The 12,855-nt window shown below is 34.3% G+C and overlaps 1 protein-coding gene across 1 annotated transcript; it reads right to left on the reverse strand.

Moving 5' to 3' along the window:
• Positions 1 to 3,660: 3,660 nt before the first annotated feature.
• Positions 3,661 to 8,356, reverse strand: LOC110609325 (phosphatidylinositol 4-phosphate 5-kinase 1). The gene is made up of 8 exons (XM_021748829.2): positions 6,755 to 8,356; positions 6,452 to 6,616; positions 6,072 to 6,237; positions 5,837 to 5,947; positions 5,570 to 5,763; positions 5,332 to 5,462; positions 5,137 to 5,230; positions 3,661 to 4,499 (listed from the first exon to the last, which is right to left on the reverse strand). The coding sequence occupies exons 1-8, from the start codon at positions 7,933 to 7,935 to the stop codon at positions 4,190 to 4,192; spliced, it is 2,352 nt and encodes a 783-aa protein (XP_021604521.1). The 5' UTR covers positions 7,936 to 8,356; the 3' UTR covers positions 3,661 to 4,189.
• Positions 8,357 to 12,855: the final 4,499 nt, after the last annotated feature.

The raw sequence follows: 12,855 nt of genomic DNA on the forward strand, positions 1-12,855 counted from the left end.
AAACAAATAATCAACCTTACCTTGTAGTTGAGAGTTGAATATGACAGGAACCCAAACCCTATCACTCGGAAAAACCATAATTGTGATTTTTTTTTCTTACAACTTTATTGAGTCATAATTAATGTGATATTTGGGTAGATGATTTGATAAAAGCAAGAGATGTAATTAATATGGGGGAATGGGATGTCCCCTTCCTAGCAAGCCTAATGTTGGGCATGATCTTGGCTTTTGGCCGACATATGGCCGCAACCCATTTAAGAATTGGCAACCCGCACCTTCTCATCTCTGTCATTATGTGCTTTGCTTAGACCATTTTGTCCTTTCATATTAATTGCGTGTTTGGTAATGTCATTTGCATTTTCTGCTCCAAAACATGTACGAGTGGTTCAGCTTCTCTTCTCCAATCTTTAGCCTATTTCTGTGGTTTTAAACTCAAATAATTTGCTACTTAATTTGCCTCATTTTTTTATCCTAATGAAAAATTGAATAGTCTTTTTAAGTTTAAATTCTCAATCGGAACAAAAGAGTAGGGTTTGAAATAGTTATTTGTCTTAATAGGCATCACACATGATGCGGCCATTACTTCATCCATGTCTGAAAATATGGCCAAAGCGTAAGGTTATATCAAGTTTGGAAATATCATGTTCTTGCAGAAAATCTGTCTAAGCGACAAGGACACAACACAATTTGTATGCGTGCGTCTAATATTAATAATATTTTTTATATTTATAATTTATTTTTACTTGGTATTTAAATTTAACAAGTTCACAATTTTTAAAAATATTTTAATATTATTAAATACAAATTAATTTATTATTGTTATTAATTTAATTGTTAATGGAGCGAGATAATTATTGAACCCAAAAGCTAAACCAATACTAATAATTTGTTATTGGTGGTTATGAGATGTAATTTTCAACCCAATGAAAAATAAAAAAGAAAGGAGATTTCAGCTGTGAATGCTTCCATTTGCCTATGAATAGTCTCTATCGTTTTACATTCTGATTGTCATTTATGCACAACAAAATAAAAAACACCCAATTAAAATCTCTTATATATGTATATTTACACCTAGGATTTTGAGGTTGGTGTTCCGCATTTAAACTAGCTTAGACAACTTATCTATCCACACGTGCATGCACATGCCTCTACTTAATTCTACTCAACTTCCTCTTTGCTATTTTCCATTAGTGAAGGAAATTCCAAAGTTATTTATTTATTTTTTTCTGAAAAAGTGATAGCGAGGTACAATACAAGTACTTGAATTTGATGATGAGTGTGTGTTAAAAATGAAGAAAAAACAAGTTATATTATAAACAAATAAAAGGTAAAGATGGTATAGGTAAGAAAAAGAGGGGTGTTGGGACAATTATATCACAACAGATATGCAGCTTTGTGTCTGAATTAAAATGTATATATATATATATATATTTACATAACAACAAACGAGAAAAAACAAACGTTGGTGAATTATTGCAGCCTTAGTTCTGAGAAGCTACCTCGAATATGTAATGCATCTCTAGCTTCGTTCGCACTTCCCACCTTTAACCTCCTTCCTTAACTAAACCATCATAATTTAGTTGCTCTCATCAATAAGCGTTGAGAAGTGGAGGAAAATTGAACTCCAATCACTACATGTTTCATTAACATGCATGTCAGGTCATTGAATTAATATAATATATAATATATATTCAACTTTCTGTTTGGTTTGATTTATTTTATAATAAAAAATTTAAATAAATTTTTATAAAATTTCAATTTATCATACAATAATTTTTTAAAATTAAAAAAATTAAATATTTTTATTTCAAATAATGAAGGTCTGGCACAGCCCACAGAGGGCAAAATGTGATGTGTCTGAGTTAGCAAAGACATGAACAGATACAGACAGTAAGAGAAAGTAGTAGTAGTAATTATTTAATTCTATATTAATTTCAACAAATGATTCCCAACATAAACCCATAAAAACAGAGACCCAAAAAAGATTTGTGGATATGAAATTAAATTATTTTATTATAAATTTTTAAAATGGAAAAAAATAGGAATATGAGGTTCATACTTTTGAGGCGTGTGGAATTATCACCTTCCTAACAAAGTATCATTACACGTCACTTTCGAGATTTGTGCCCTTATTCTTTTCCTTGCTTGGTCGCTCCGTAACTGTCGAGAAATATTTGTCCAATTAATAATTTTTAAAAAAAGTTATATTTTGATTCCTTGGAAGAAGAAAATACATTCATATATTTAGATATTGGTTTAATATGATATATTTTAATATAATGTTGTTAAAATTATCAATTAATTTAAAAAAAATTTATATATTATGGTGTAAATATAAATTTTATAAAGAGAAATTCATGTAGGAGTCTCATTATTGTGGCTTAAAATGGGCAGGTGAGATGCACGTGGTGTGAACTAAAGACAAATATTTATCAGCTTATTTGCCTAACAAAAAGGTGGGTGCCTATTCCAATCTCAGCTAACTAACCAAATCTACACCCGCCAAAGGCTTGTTAGTTTCGCCATATAAATGGGCTCGCTTTTTTTTTTTTTTTTTTCCAATCTATTTTCCATTTATTATATTAAAAATAACTCTAAAAAATAAATGGGAATGTTTTTCATTTTTTTTAAAATTGTAGTTTATATTTTCTATTAAAAGTTATAATTAATTTTACAATAAACCATTTTTAGAGAACTTTTATCATAAAGTATTTTCCTAAATACATTATTTTGTTTAAAATTAAAGGGAAGTCAATGAAATACGTGTCTTTCATTAAAAGTCCAATAGTAATAATAATAATTCATACTTTATGTTTTGCACGTAATTAGAATTAGAATTCAATGATCAGATTTAGTAGAACTTCTCTAAGCAAATTCCTCATTTTATTATAGATTTTTGTACATTAATTATCTGAAAGTGTATTTCTTGATAATCTATGTTTCCAACAAGTAAAATATTGTGAATCAAACAATGGCTTAATCAGAAATTAGTTATAGGGGGCAAAAAACCAATAGAATTGACAGAGCAATAACATAAAAAAATGGTAAAATTAGGAATTAGTCGAAAGAAATAAGAAGGGAAGTCGTTATCAACGACAGATCCAAGGCAAATTGGACCCGAAAATCGCAGTGAAACTGATACAAACCCGTGCTTTGGGTCTGAAGAAGCAGACAATGGAAGGTCCCAAAAGCCAGCAACCCACTACCGTTAGGTCAAAAAAGAAACCAACATTTGCTCCACCCTACCCCTGTAAGGTAGGATTCCCTTTGACCTCTCCAGTTTCACCACCCCCAATAAACCCTCCTTTTTTTCTATGACCATATTGCCCTCCCAATAATACCACTCTGGAAATGTTCTTTTCAAGAAACCAAGTAACATAGAGAGAGAGAGAGAGAGAGAGAGAGAGAGAGAGAGAGATGGCAAACAAAGCAAGCAAGAGCAAGAAACACCAGCGCATCTTTCTCATGCTTTCTCTGCTTTTCACGTTCTATCTCGTCCTGCACAATGCCTCCCTTTCACTGCAAAAAGCAAAGCAATGACCCCATCTCTATACAACAGGGTTGCCCATTTATATACAACAGTTAAAAAAGTAACAAAAGCACAGGGAGAGAGGGAGAGAGAGATGATGGAGGATCCCTTGGGTCTCCTCTCCTGTAAGATGATTCAAACATTTTTTTTTACTTTTCTTTTTTTTCGAAAGTCACAAAAAATATTCACGAAATTCCATAAGCTATCCATCTCTTTTTCTATTAAGCTGTACACTTTCTTATTCCAAGTCCCCTCCCATTTTGAATCTTCTCTCTGGGAAGCATTTCCCCTGTTCCCTATACCTATCTTTCAAATCTTCACAATTCACCCACCCACCCCTTGTTTACCACAAAAAAATATTTCCAAAAATATTATTTAAAAAAAAGAGAGAGAGAGAAGGAAATCAGAGTTTCCCTCCTCCCCCACCCCCCAAATGTACAACCACCTTCCCCTCCATCACCATGGCTGATCTTCAAAATTCAGCCAGGAACACTGCCGCAAACCCGCTGCCGAGCTCTCCTACCACATTTGCAGTGGCTTCATCTCTCTGAGAAATTGTTTGCTCAATCTATTGCCAGGAACATGTATTTCCCTAACTTTCAAGCAAAAATCACTTTCTAGTAACAGGGCAATTTTCAACTATAAGTTTCATCCCCATTGCTACCTGTCTTCTATAAATATTCTCCCAATGAAGTCCCTGAATCTCTTCGAGTATAGTTTTGGATCCACTGCCGAGATTGAGGTAGGATCGACTTGTAAGGATTTGTAGGCATGCTCTAACTTCTTGCTAATATCATAGTCTTGCAAGATATCAATGATCCCAAAATAAAGGACCACTTCATATATCTCACCACTTCTAGAAGGGGTCAAATGGCTAATCCCACCAGGGGTGTACTGATCAAAGTCACTCCTCCGAGCCATCCGTTCTGCTCTTGCTGGCATGTTCGCTCCTAACCTTATCAGAGGCTTCCTGTAAAATCCACATTTTTTAATTGACCTCAGCATTTACAGCCCATTCATGATTACAACTGAAACTCTAATTTTCAAACAATTAGGTACACTGTCAAAACTGATAGAAATCATGGAACCAATCATTAAAAAATCATGGAACAAGTAGATGAATATAATCATACTTTGCCAGCTACATGTATCATCTAAAAGCAACATTATTTATGCCCTCTGCAGAAATGCCAGCAACTCATATATAAGTATGAGTATGCGCCCCAGAATTCAGATAAATTCAACCAAAAAAAATAGAAGAGAGATAATCAAGACTCAGCTCTTATACAACAAAGCATAGGACCACCATCCAATATGAACCCCACAAATAACTGCTGGACAGACCCCACAAATGCAAACAACAGAAGCCACTTTCAATTATTCTATTTACAATGACAAATTGCATGGAGAAATTATTAGCAACCTTTAATGCCAAAACTAACACTCAACCACACATTTATGCAATTGTCAATTATATGAATATCTCTTTTTCAATAGCTGATTCAGCAGAAGCAAACACTGAACGCCCAAGTTGAGAATCAATTTAAGCTAACAGTGCGCTGCATAAGTAATTAACGAACCAAAACCAGAAGGAAAAAGATGTATACCGGCCAGCTAAAATCCGATCCATGTCTTGGAGCTCTGCCTCAAGGAAGCGGCAGCTACGCATGAACTTTTCATTTTGATAGGAATCGTCAATTCCTGCATAGCATGTACATTTAATCAGCACAACTATTGTTGCAAAAACTTGTGCAAGACATTGGAAAAATGGCAATAAATGATAGAGACGCTTTATTGATTACCAGTGCGCAAAACAAATGGCGACAACCCCATTTTGTCATATGTATTATCATCACGGAAGTGAAGGCCAACTAGAAGACTATAATCCATAATTCTCTCAGCTTCCAAAAATTCACAATCTCTATTAATTTGTCTGCACATTATAAACAGGAATATTATGGAAAATGAAGGAGATAATCAGCTGCAGAAGACGAGAGACAATTGCCAGCAAGTAAAATGAGTTGTCATCTTTGCACTTACTTGATAAGCTCCTGGTACCAATTTCGTTGAAGACGAAACACAAAATTGAGATCAAGGTCCTTGAGAGTTGTGGTTTCATCTATCTCACCCTCAGGCTTATCTGTTGTACGGCCATGGGAAGATCCTTTTAGGTCAAATCTCCTATGTATTCTATACTCAGAGCAGAACAAATTGCCCATCACAATGAAACGGGTCTGAATTTCAAGAACATATGGTCAGAGTTGTCAACAAATCAAACAGAAGCAAACTAAAAATTTCACTACATACCTTCTGGCCCCCAATTGGTTTAACACAATGCACACCAAAGAACTTTGTCACCAGTGAATTTTCATACCGACAAACATGTTGGTAATAACTGGGAAGCATCCTAATTAACACCTAACCACAGATAAACAAAACTTGAGAAAGTGCAGAGAAAGCAAAGAAACAAGCAATTTGTCAATTTCTACTGTGCAATATAACATTGAAATAGTTCTGAGATTAGTTGGGGTGGGCGACATACCTTGACTTCTGATTTCTTTACTGTCTTGATCATAAATCTGTCATCCTGAGTAAGGTAAAAGAAGCTTCCACTCTTGCCCGGAGAAGAAAGCTCCCTAAGGGCATCATTTCCACAGATAGCTAGCATATAATCAGCAGTATCGACTTGGAAATGTTCCCTCAAATGTCTATATCAGCAAAGAATGGAAAGGGAAAGAATAATTTCAGGTTCCCATCATAACAGAAAGTGTGTGTATATATATATAATCATCTTGTCTATGCCAGCAGAACTGATCATCATTCAGATCCGATATACTACCTCAAAACTTGAAGCCATACAAAAACATAGCAGTAAATTGCATAAACCTTAACCAAATAAATATGAAGTATACGCAAACATACCTAAAGACCATCGGACAGTAATCCTTCCACCGAAACTCTACAGATTGATGAGGAGGCGTAATCTTTGATCCTTCAGGCGGAAACCTCGTCCAGAACTTCTCCTTCGGATCAAAATCACTTGGCTTCAGGTCCCTCCGTATTTGAGCATGCTTTCCAACAGAGTACCTAAAACACCATTACAAAAAATCAAAACCGAGCTCCAAAAACGCACACATACTCGAACACAAAACCCGCCAGACAAACCGGAGAAAAACACACAAAAATTAAACCCAGAAACCCATATCAGAAATAAATCATAATTACCGGATACCCAATTGCAGATTAAGCATTAACTCGTAGTTTTTATGCCCTTTAGAAATTGTCTCTCCGGGCTTCTTCACCTCTCCATTAAAACAACAAGGTCCTCTTCTAAACTGCCTAAGTCCATCTCGATCCAACCCCTCTCTATAAATCATAGAAGCCTCAACAGTATCAATAATATCACAAGTAATATCCCCAGCCTCACCGTCACTCTCCCATATACATATCCTCGGAAAATTTATATTACTCCCTCTGGCCCCATCCACCGACGATCTTTTCCTCGTCGCCGTCGCCGGCAAGGCCAAATCGTTCTCGCTCCCTTTCAAGCAATGTTCCTTACCATTCCCAGTATAGAATGTCCCATTCAGTTCCTGAGTCATTATGTCCTTATTAATATTCCAGGTACCGACACAGCAACTCTCATCTGGCCAAGTAAAAATCCCATTTCCCTTTGGTACTCCATTTTCCCATTGCCCATCGTAGCGATTCCCATTTGCCCATATCAAAACCCCTCTTCCTGAAATGACACCGTTTTTCCATTCACCATCATACACATTCCCATTTTTCCACACGTATCTTCCTTTCCCGTCCTGCAGATTCTTCTTCCACGATCCTTCGTAAAAATCCCCATTCGCGTACCGTTTCTGGCCGTACCCGTGTTTCCGATCGGCGCTCCAGGAGCCACGGTAGGTATCACCGTCGGATCCGATGAATGTGCCGAACCCTTCCATCCGACCCGACTTGAATTCGCCCTCAAAGGTAGCACCAGAAGGCCACGAGAACTTTCCCTTCCCCGATGCTTTGCCGCGGCGCCACTCCCCCTCGTACATGCACCCGTCAGTCCAGAGGTACTTCCCCGATCCGTGCGGCGCGTTCCCCGAGAATGACCCGATGTAGAGATCGCCGTTGGGGAGAAGCTTCTCCACAGCAATGGAACCTCCATCGTTGCTGGTGTCAACTCCACCGGCACCGGTGGTGGTGGGCGTGACTCTGCGGGTGGCGGACTGAGATCGAGCACGATTAACGACTATGGGTTGCGGCGGGACTGAAACAACCAGTGGTAGCTGCTTTGAGCTAGCCTTGTCTGCCACTAGAACAAGAACCTTATCTTCCTCTCCTGATTTCTTCTTCTTAGCACTTGAAACGACGTCACTCGGCTCATCAACAACTACTCCCTCACGCATTTTGGCTCATAAAAAATACCCCCCCTTCTCTCTGTTTCTCTCTTCCAATAAATATCTCCCCTCTCTTGTCTCTCCGTTCAGTTCCTATCTCCTCACTACTGCATTTGCTGAGCTCCTAAGTTTTGGGCGTTACAACCAGAAAACGCCGGAGAGAAAGGAAATGGAATTTCCGGTGGATTTGGGTGTTTCTCCCTCTAGAATTTTCTTTGTTTCTATATCCTTTCTCTCTCTCTTCAAACTTCACTTTCTTGCTTTCCTCTTTAGTGCTTTGCGTTTGGGGAAATAGGTGGGAATCCTACAAACACAAACAACACAAGCAGCATACTGGAGAGAGACGGAGAGAGAGAAGAGCGTAAAAATAAATATTAGTAATTATTAATAAACTGAAAAAATTTTAAAGGAGAGGGAGATATATATGTAATGAGGCGACTTTTGCCTAGGGAACGTTGCTGCTTACTGTGCAGTAAATACAACACAGCGGATAATTTCCCTTTTATTATTTATATTTTTTATTGTGACGAATATACCCTCGTCTTTGTCCGTAACAGACCTAACTGGCAAAACTGTATGTAAGGAAACTAGGAGGATCTTCGGCCTCTCCTCCTCCTCTGGTTTTATCGTGACGTGAAGGAAGCGCCTAGGGAGGGTATCGTTACGTAATTTCCTTGTATTTTATTACTTTTGCCCTTCTTTTTCCGTGTAATTACACCAACTGCCATTCTTTTATTTTTTTTTTCTGTCCTGTGTCCCCTGACGGTTTGACGATTCTGCTTCTTTTAGTAAACCCCTTTTTTAAGTTGTTTATTGTATATTAAAATACTTGTTTAGGACATAATTCGCATATGTTTGGTGACAACCTTTGACGAATCCTCAATATTTTTGGGTGTTTTAAACCAAAAAAAAATAAAAAACTGGGAATCCAAATTATTTTCTGGTAGGCAAATAATGTCCTACAACTGGAGTTTTGGTAATGGCCTTAAAATTAAGATTACAAACCGAATCTGATCAAGTATATAGTATTTGATGATAAAAGACGCCTTCAATTTAATCAATAGCTGGGATAGTTTAAGGATGAATCAACAACCTAATGCAACAACCATTTGTATAGATAGGCAGGGCTAAATTTCATTCTTTTATTTGAGGTTTGGTTTCTTTAAACAGTATATTGATCAATTTAATTCAATAATTAATGAAAAAAAAAGTAAAATAAATGAACAGAAATTTACACCTGTTTCCCACTTAACTCAGTTATGGGATTTTTCTTGTTCAATTTGTAGGCATCTATCAATCGTAAGCCTCTCTTGTAAAGTTGCTTTCGCTAATGCCTCCTCTCCACCTTCGTGCTCTTGTTAATCAATGACCCTATTCCTTATCCATCCTCTCACCTTTTTTTTTTTTTTTTTCTTCTTTTAATTGCATTATAAGACACAATAGACAAATATTATATAAAGTCTTCGTATATCAAATTTAATTATTTTAAAAATTAATTTAAAGGAAAGAATATATATATTACGTGTATTTAAGGCATTTTTAAAACTCACATATCTAATTTACATAATAAACTATACATTCAATTATCTATATGCAATAACTTTAAAAAATAAAAATAACATTGGAGCATGGAAATGATGGTCCTAATAACATAAATTACCTTAAAATAAAATATAAATAAATAAGAATTATTTTGGCCAAGTTATGAGAAATTGAGAAGTGATAAAACATCATTTTCATCATTAAATTTCTATTTTTTAATATGGGAAGTAGTAATTCTTCCATTTGTTTTAAGCTTCAATCCAAAGTTATTTTACATTACACGTTTACCTGCCTTTTCCACATAACAATGGTTATTAAATAAATTTATCTTTTGTTTTGTACTAAAATATTATTAATTTATATGAAAATTACGATTTTTGTTGCTATTTGTTTTGGTGGTATAAAGTGCAAAAAGCGTAGTGGCTAATAATGAGTGTATTATTTTCTTGAAGCTAATAAATAAATTGAAGAATTAACAACACCGTTTACTTAAATAATTGAGCTTTGCTTTCTATCAAAGGAATATTAAACATTATGCTATTCGTTTTTTTATTTATTTATATATTATTAAAAAACTTAATACAAATAAAAAAGAGTTTATTTGCGTATCAAATTCATTTTTTTGAAAGTAATCAATTTAGAAAAGATACTTCTTTTTAAAAGAAAATGCAAAAATTAGCATAAATTTACAACCTCTATTTTTTGAGAATTGCATTATTGTAGAAATAATTGCATATAAAAGCAAGATTTTTAAGATATGCTCTCTCTTAAATTATTATATATATCCATATTCTGGTTTTGTTGTTTTACTTGAGAGTCATCTACAGATCTCTCAGACAAAAAATAAAAAATTATATATAGAGAGAGATCTAAATAAAAACAATATCATCCCTTATATCCCTGCAATCTTTACCCATCATTTTTTTTTTCTTCCAATTTTCCTTATTGAATTGCTCCAATTGGCAACAGGAATCAAGTTGAAAAGATAATAATCTTTTAAAAAAGAGAAAAACATAATTTTATAATTAATTGGTTTTTTTTGTTTACAATTTGTTTTAAATAATTTTATTTTATTTTATTTAATTGATTTTAAATAAAGCTAGGAATTATAGGAGAAATTAATTTTTTATAAATTTATTTATATTTATTTAATTGAGAGAATAACAAACCCAATAGGAGCATTTATTATTGAATGGGAACCAAAAGGGGAGAACGAGAACAAGACATATCATTAAGATTTATCTTTACATTAGCTTGTCCATGTTCGTTGCAAGAAAATGAAAGACCTTGAACCCTATCTTCTTCTGTCTGAATGATAAGCTCAGAAAACACAAACTCTATAATTAAAAATACAAGAAAAAGAAAATCAAATATCAAACAAGACTTAATATTTTCTTAGAAGAAGTTGACCAAACAATCACTGTGGAGATATCATGCAGAAGACTCACGACAACCCAGAAACAGACAATTAAAAACTTCTTAATTTGGATTATCCTGTCATTAATCAATTTTTTTTTAATTTCTCAAAACAAAGAAATATTAAATATTTTATGAATATGAGAATGACGTATTGAGTCTACCTCGTCCAATTAATACAGTTACCACTAAATTACGTTGGCTTGTTAATAATTTATAAGTTTATTATAAATCTCTTTCAATTGTAATTATTATCATAATTAGTAATGAAAACAAAATTAGTTGGTGGCATTGATATGATCTCCATGATTTAACTTCAAATATATATTAATAAATTTGTATTGTCCGTTGAAATTAAATAATTTAATCCCAATTCATTTTTTTAATTACCAATTATAATAATAATCCTAGAAAAATCATCCTCTAATCATTTTTGGCCATGCATCTCCATAGCTAATTTCAATGCACAACTCTTGTCTGTTTAATGAGATGGTGATATTCATTTTTAATATCAATATTTGCGTTTGAATCTTTTATTTAACGGATTTTTTAATGTTTGATCTCATAATTAATTATTTAATTGACTTCTCTTCTTAATTATAAATTGGATGGAAACGGCCGAGCCAAACAGTCGCTTTACAGTTGGAACGGGGCGGCCTGAGCTGGCAGGATCATCGGACCCACGTTGTGTTTTTTATTTCCTCTTCTTTAGTTGTCTGTCTGTCTGTCTGTTTGTGGGGCCATGTTACGACGTCACTTTCTCAACAGTCAGACGTGCAACGCTGTCTCCGCCCCTGGACAGTTCAACGGGGACATCATCGTCGTTCACTGATATGCACGTGGAAGTTTTCTAAATTAGCCACGTATTTCTTCTAAATTGGATCGGATGTGTTCTGTTCCAATAGAAAATTCTGCCACCCCATGCGTTTCTTTGCAACGTGTGCACGTCATCACCAAAGAGAACAACCCACGTGTTTCTTCTTAAAACTCATCGGCAATGTATTAAGATTATTAGAACAAATTGTTTTTTCTTGTACCATATATTAGAATAAATTGTTGAATCCAAAGAAAAAAGGAGTATAATTATTTTTATATTTTGAACTATATTATCCTAGTATAAGTTTCTATCATGCAAGTTATAAATTAGGACCAATCCTACGTGTCAAAACAATGAAAGCATTTAAATATTTTAATATAATTAATTCTATCTCGCAATACCTATTAATGAACTATGTATTGACAAAAAAAAATCCAACCAACTTGAAGAGAAATAGATGTCCAAATAAAAAAAAAAAAAGGAAAGTCATTTTAATCTCCTCTCCATTTCCTTGGGACAAAGCAGAAGGGAAATAGAAAATAGAGGAAGATGTCAATGTCAAAACGTCAAACCTAACAAGAAAAATTTGCATTCTTAGGTCAGTCTGAGGCAAACAAATTTCATGGTGGAATTGATTTCAACATGGACTTGTCATTATAAAAGTAGAAAGAAAATGTCAAAACAAAGAGGAGGAAAATTTAAAAAAATAAAATAAAGGACATGTATAAGCATAAGTACAGACGAGCGAAACAAAACACGCAATCTGGTGTTTCCGCCGATGACTCTCATGGCCAGTGTTCAGGGAACTCTTCGGTGGTCGGTGGATTATACGCGCTCCATTTGCACTAGGCCCATCAATCCTGTGACCTATCTTTCTCTACTCACCTGAGTCTCGTGACAGGAAAAATGTAGGTCCATTGTTTGGTTCATTTCAATTGTGTATACAATCAAGAATTTTATGATAGGACGGTTGTATGCGCAGTTATATTATAATGGTTGATTATAGTAGTTTTATAGATCCCAAATATAATTAATAGTTAAAATATAATTATTATACATATAATAATTACATGAAATAATTTTTTTCAAAAGGATGACAAATTTCTTATCTAAACATCAATAAACTTAGTTATAAATATGTGAATTTATTGTTA

This window comes from Manihot esculenta, chromosome 2 (assembly GCF_001659605.2).
Source record: "Manihot esculenta cultivar AM560-2 chromosome 2, M.esculenta_v8, whole genome shotgun sequence".
Classification (NCBI taxonomy): domain Eukaryota; kingdom Viridiplantae; phylum Streptophyta; class Magnoliopsida; order Malpighiales; family Euphorbiaceae; genus Manihot; species Manihot esculenta.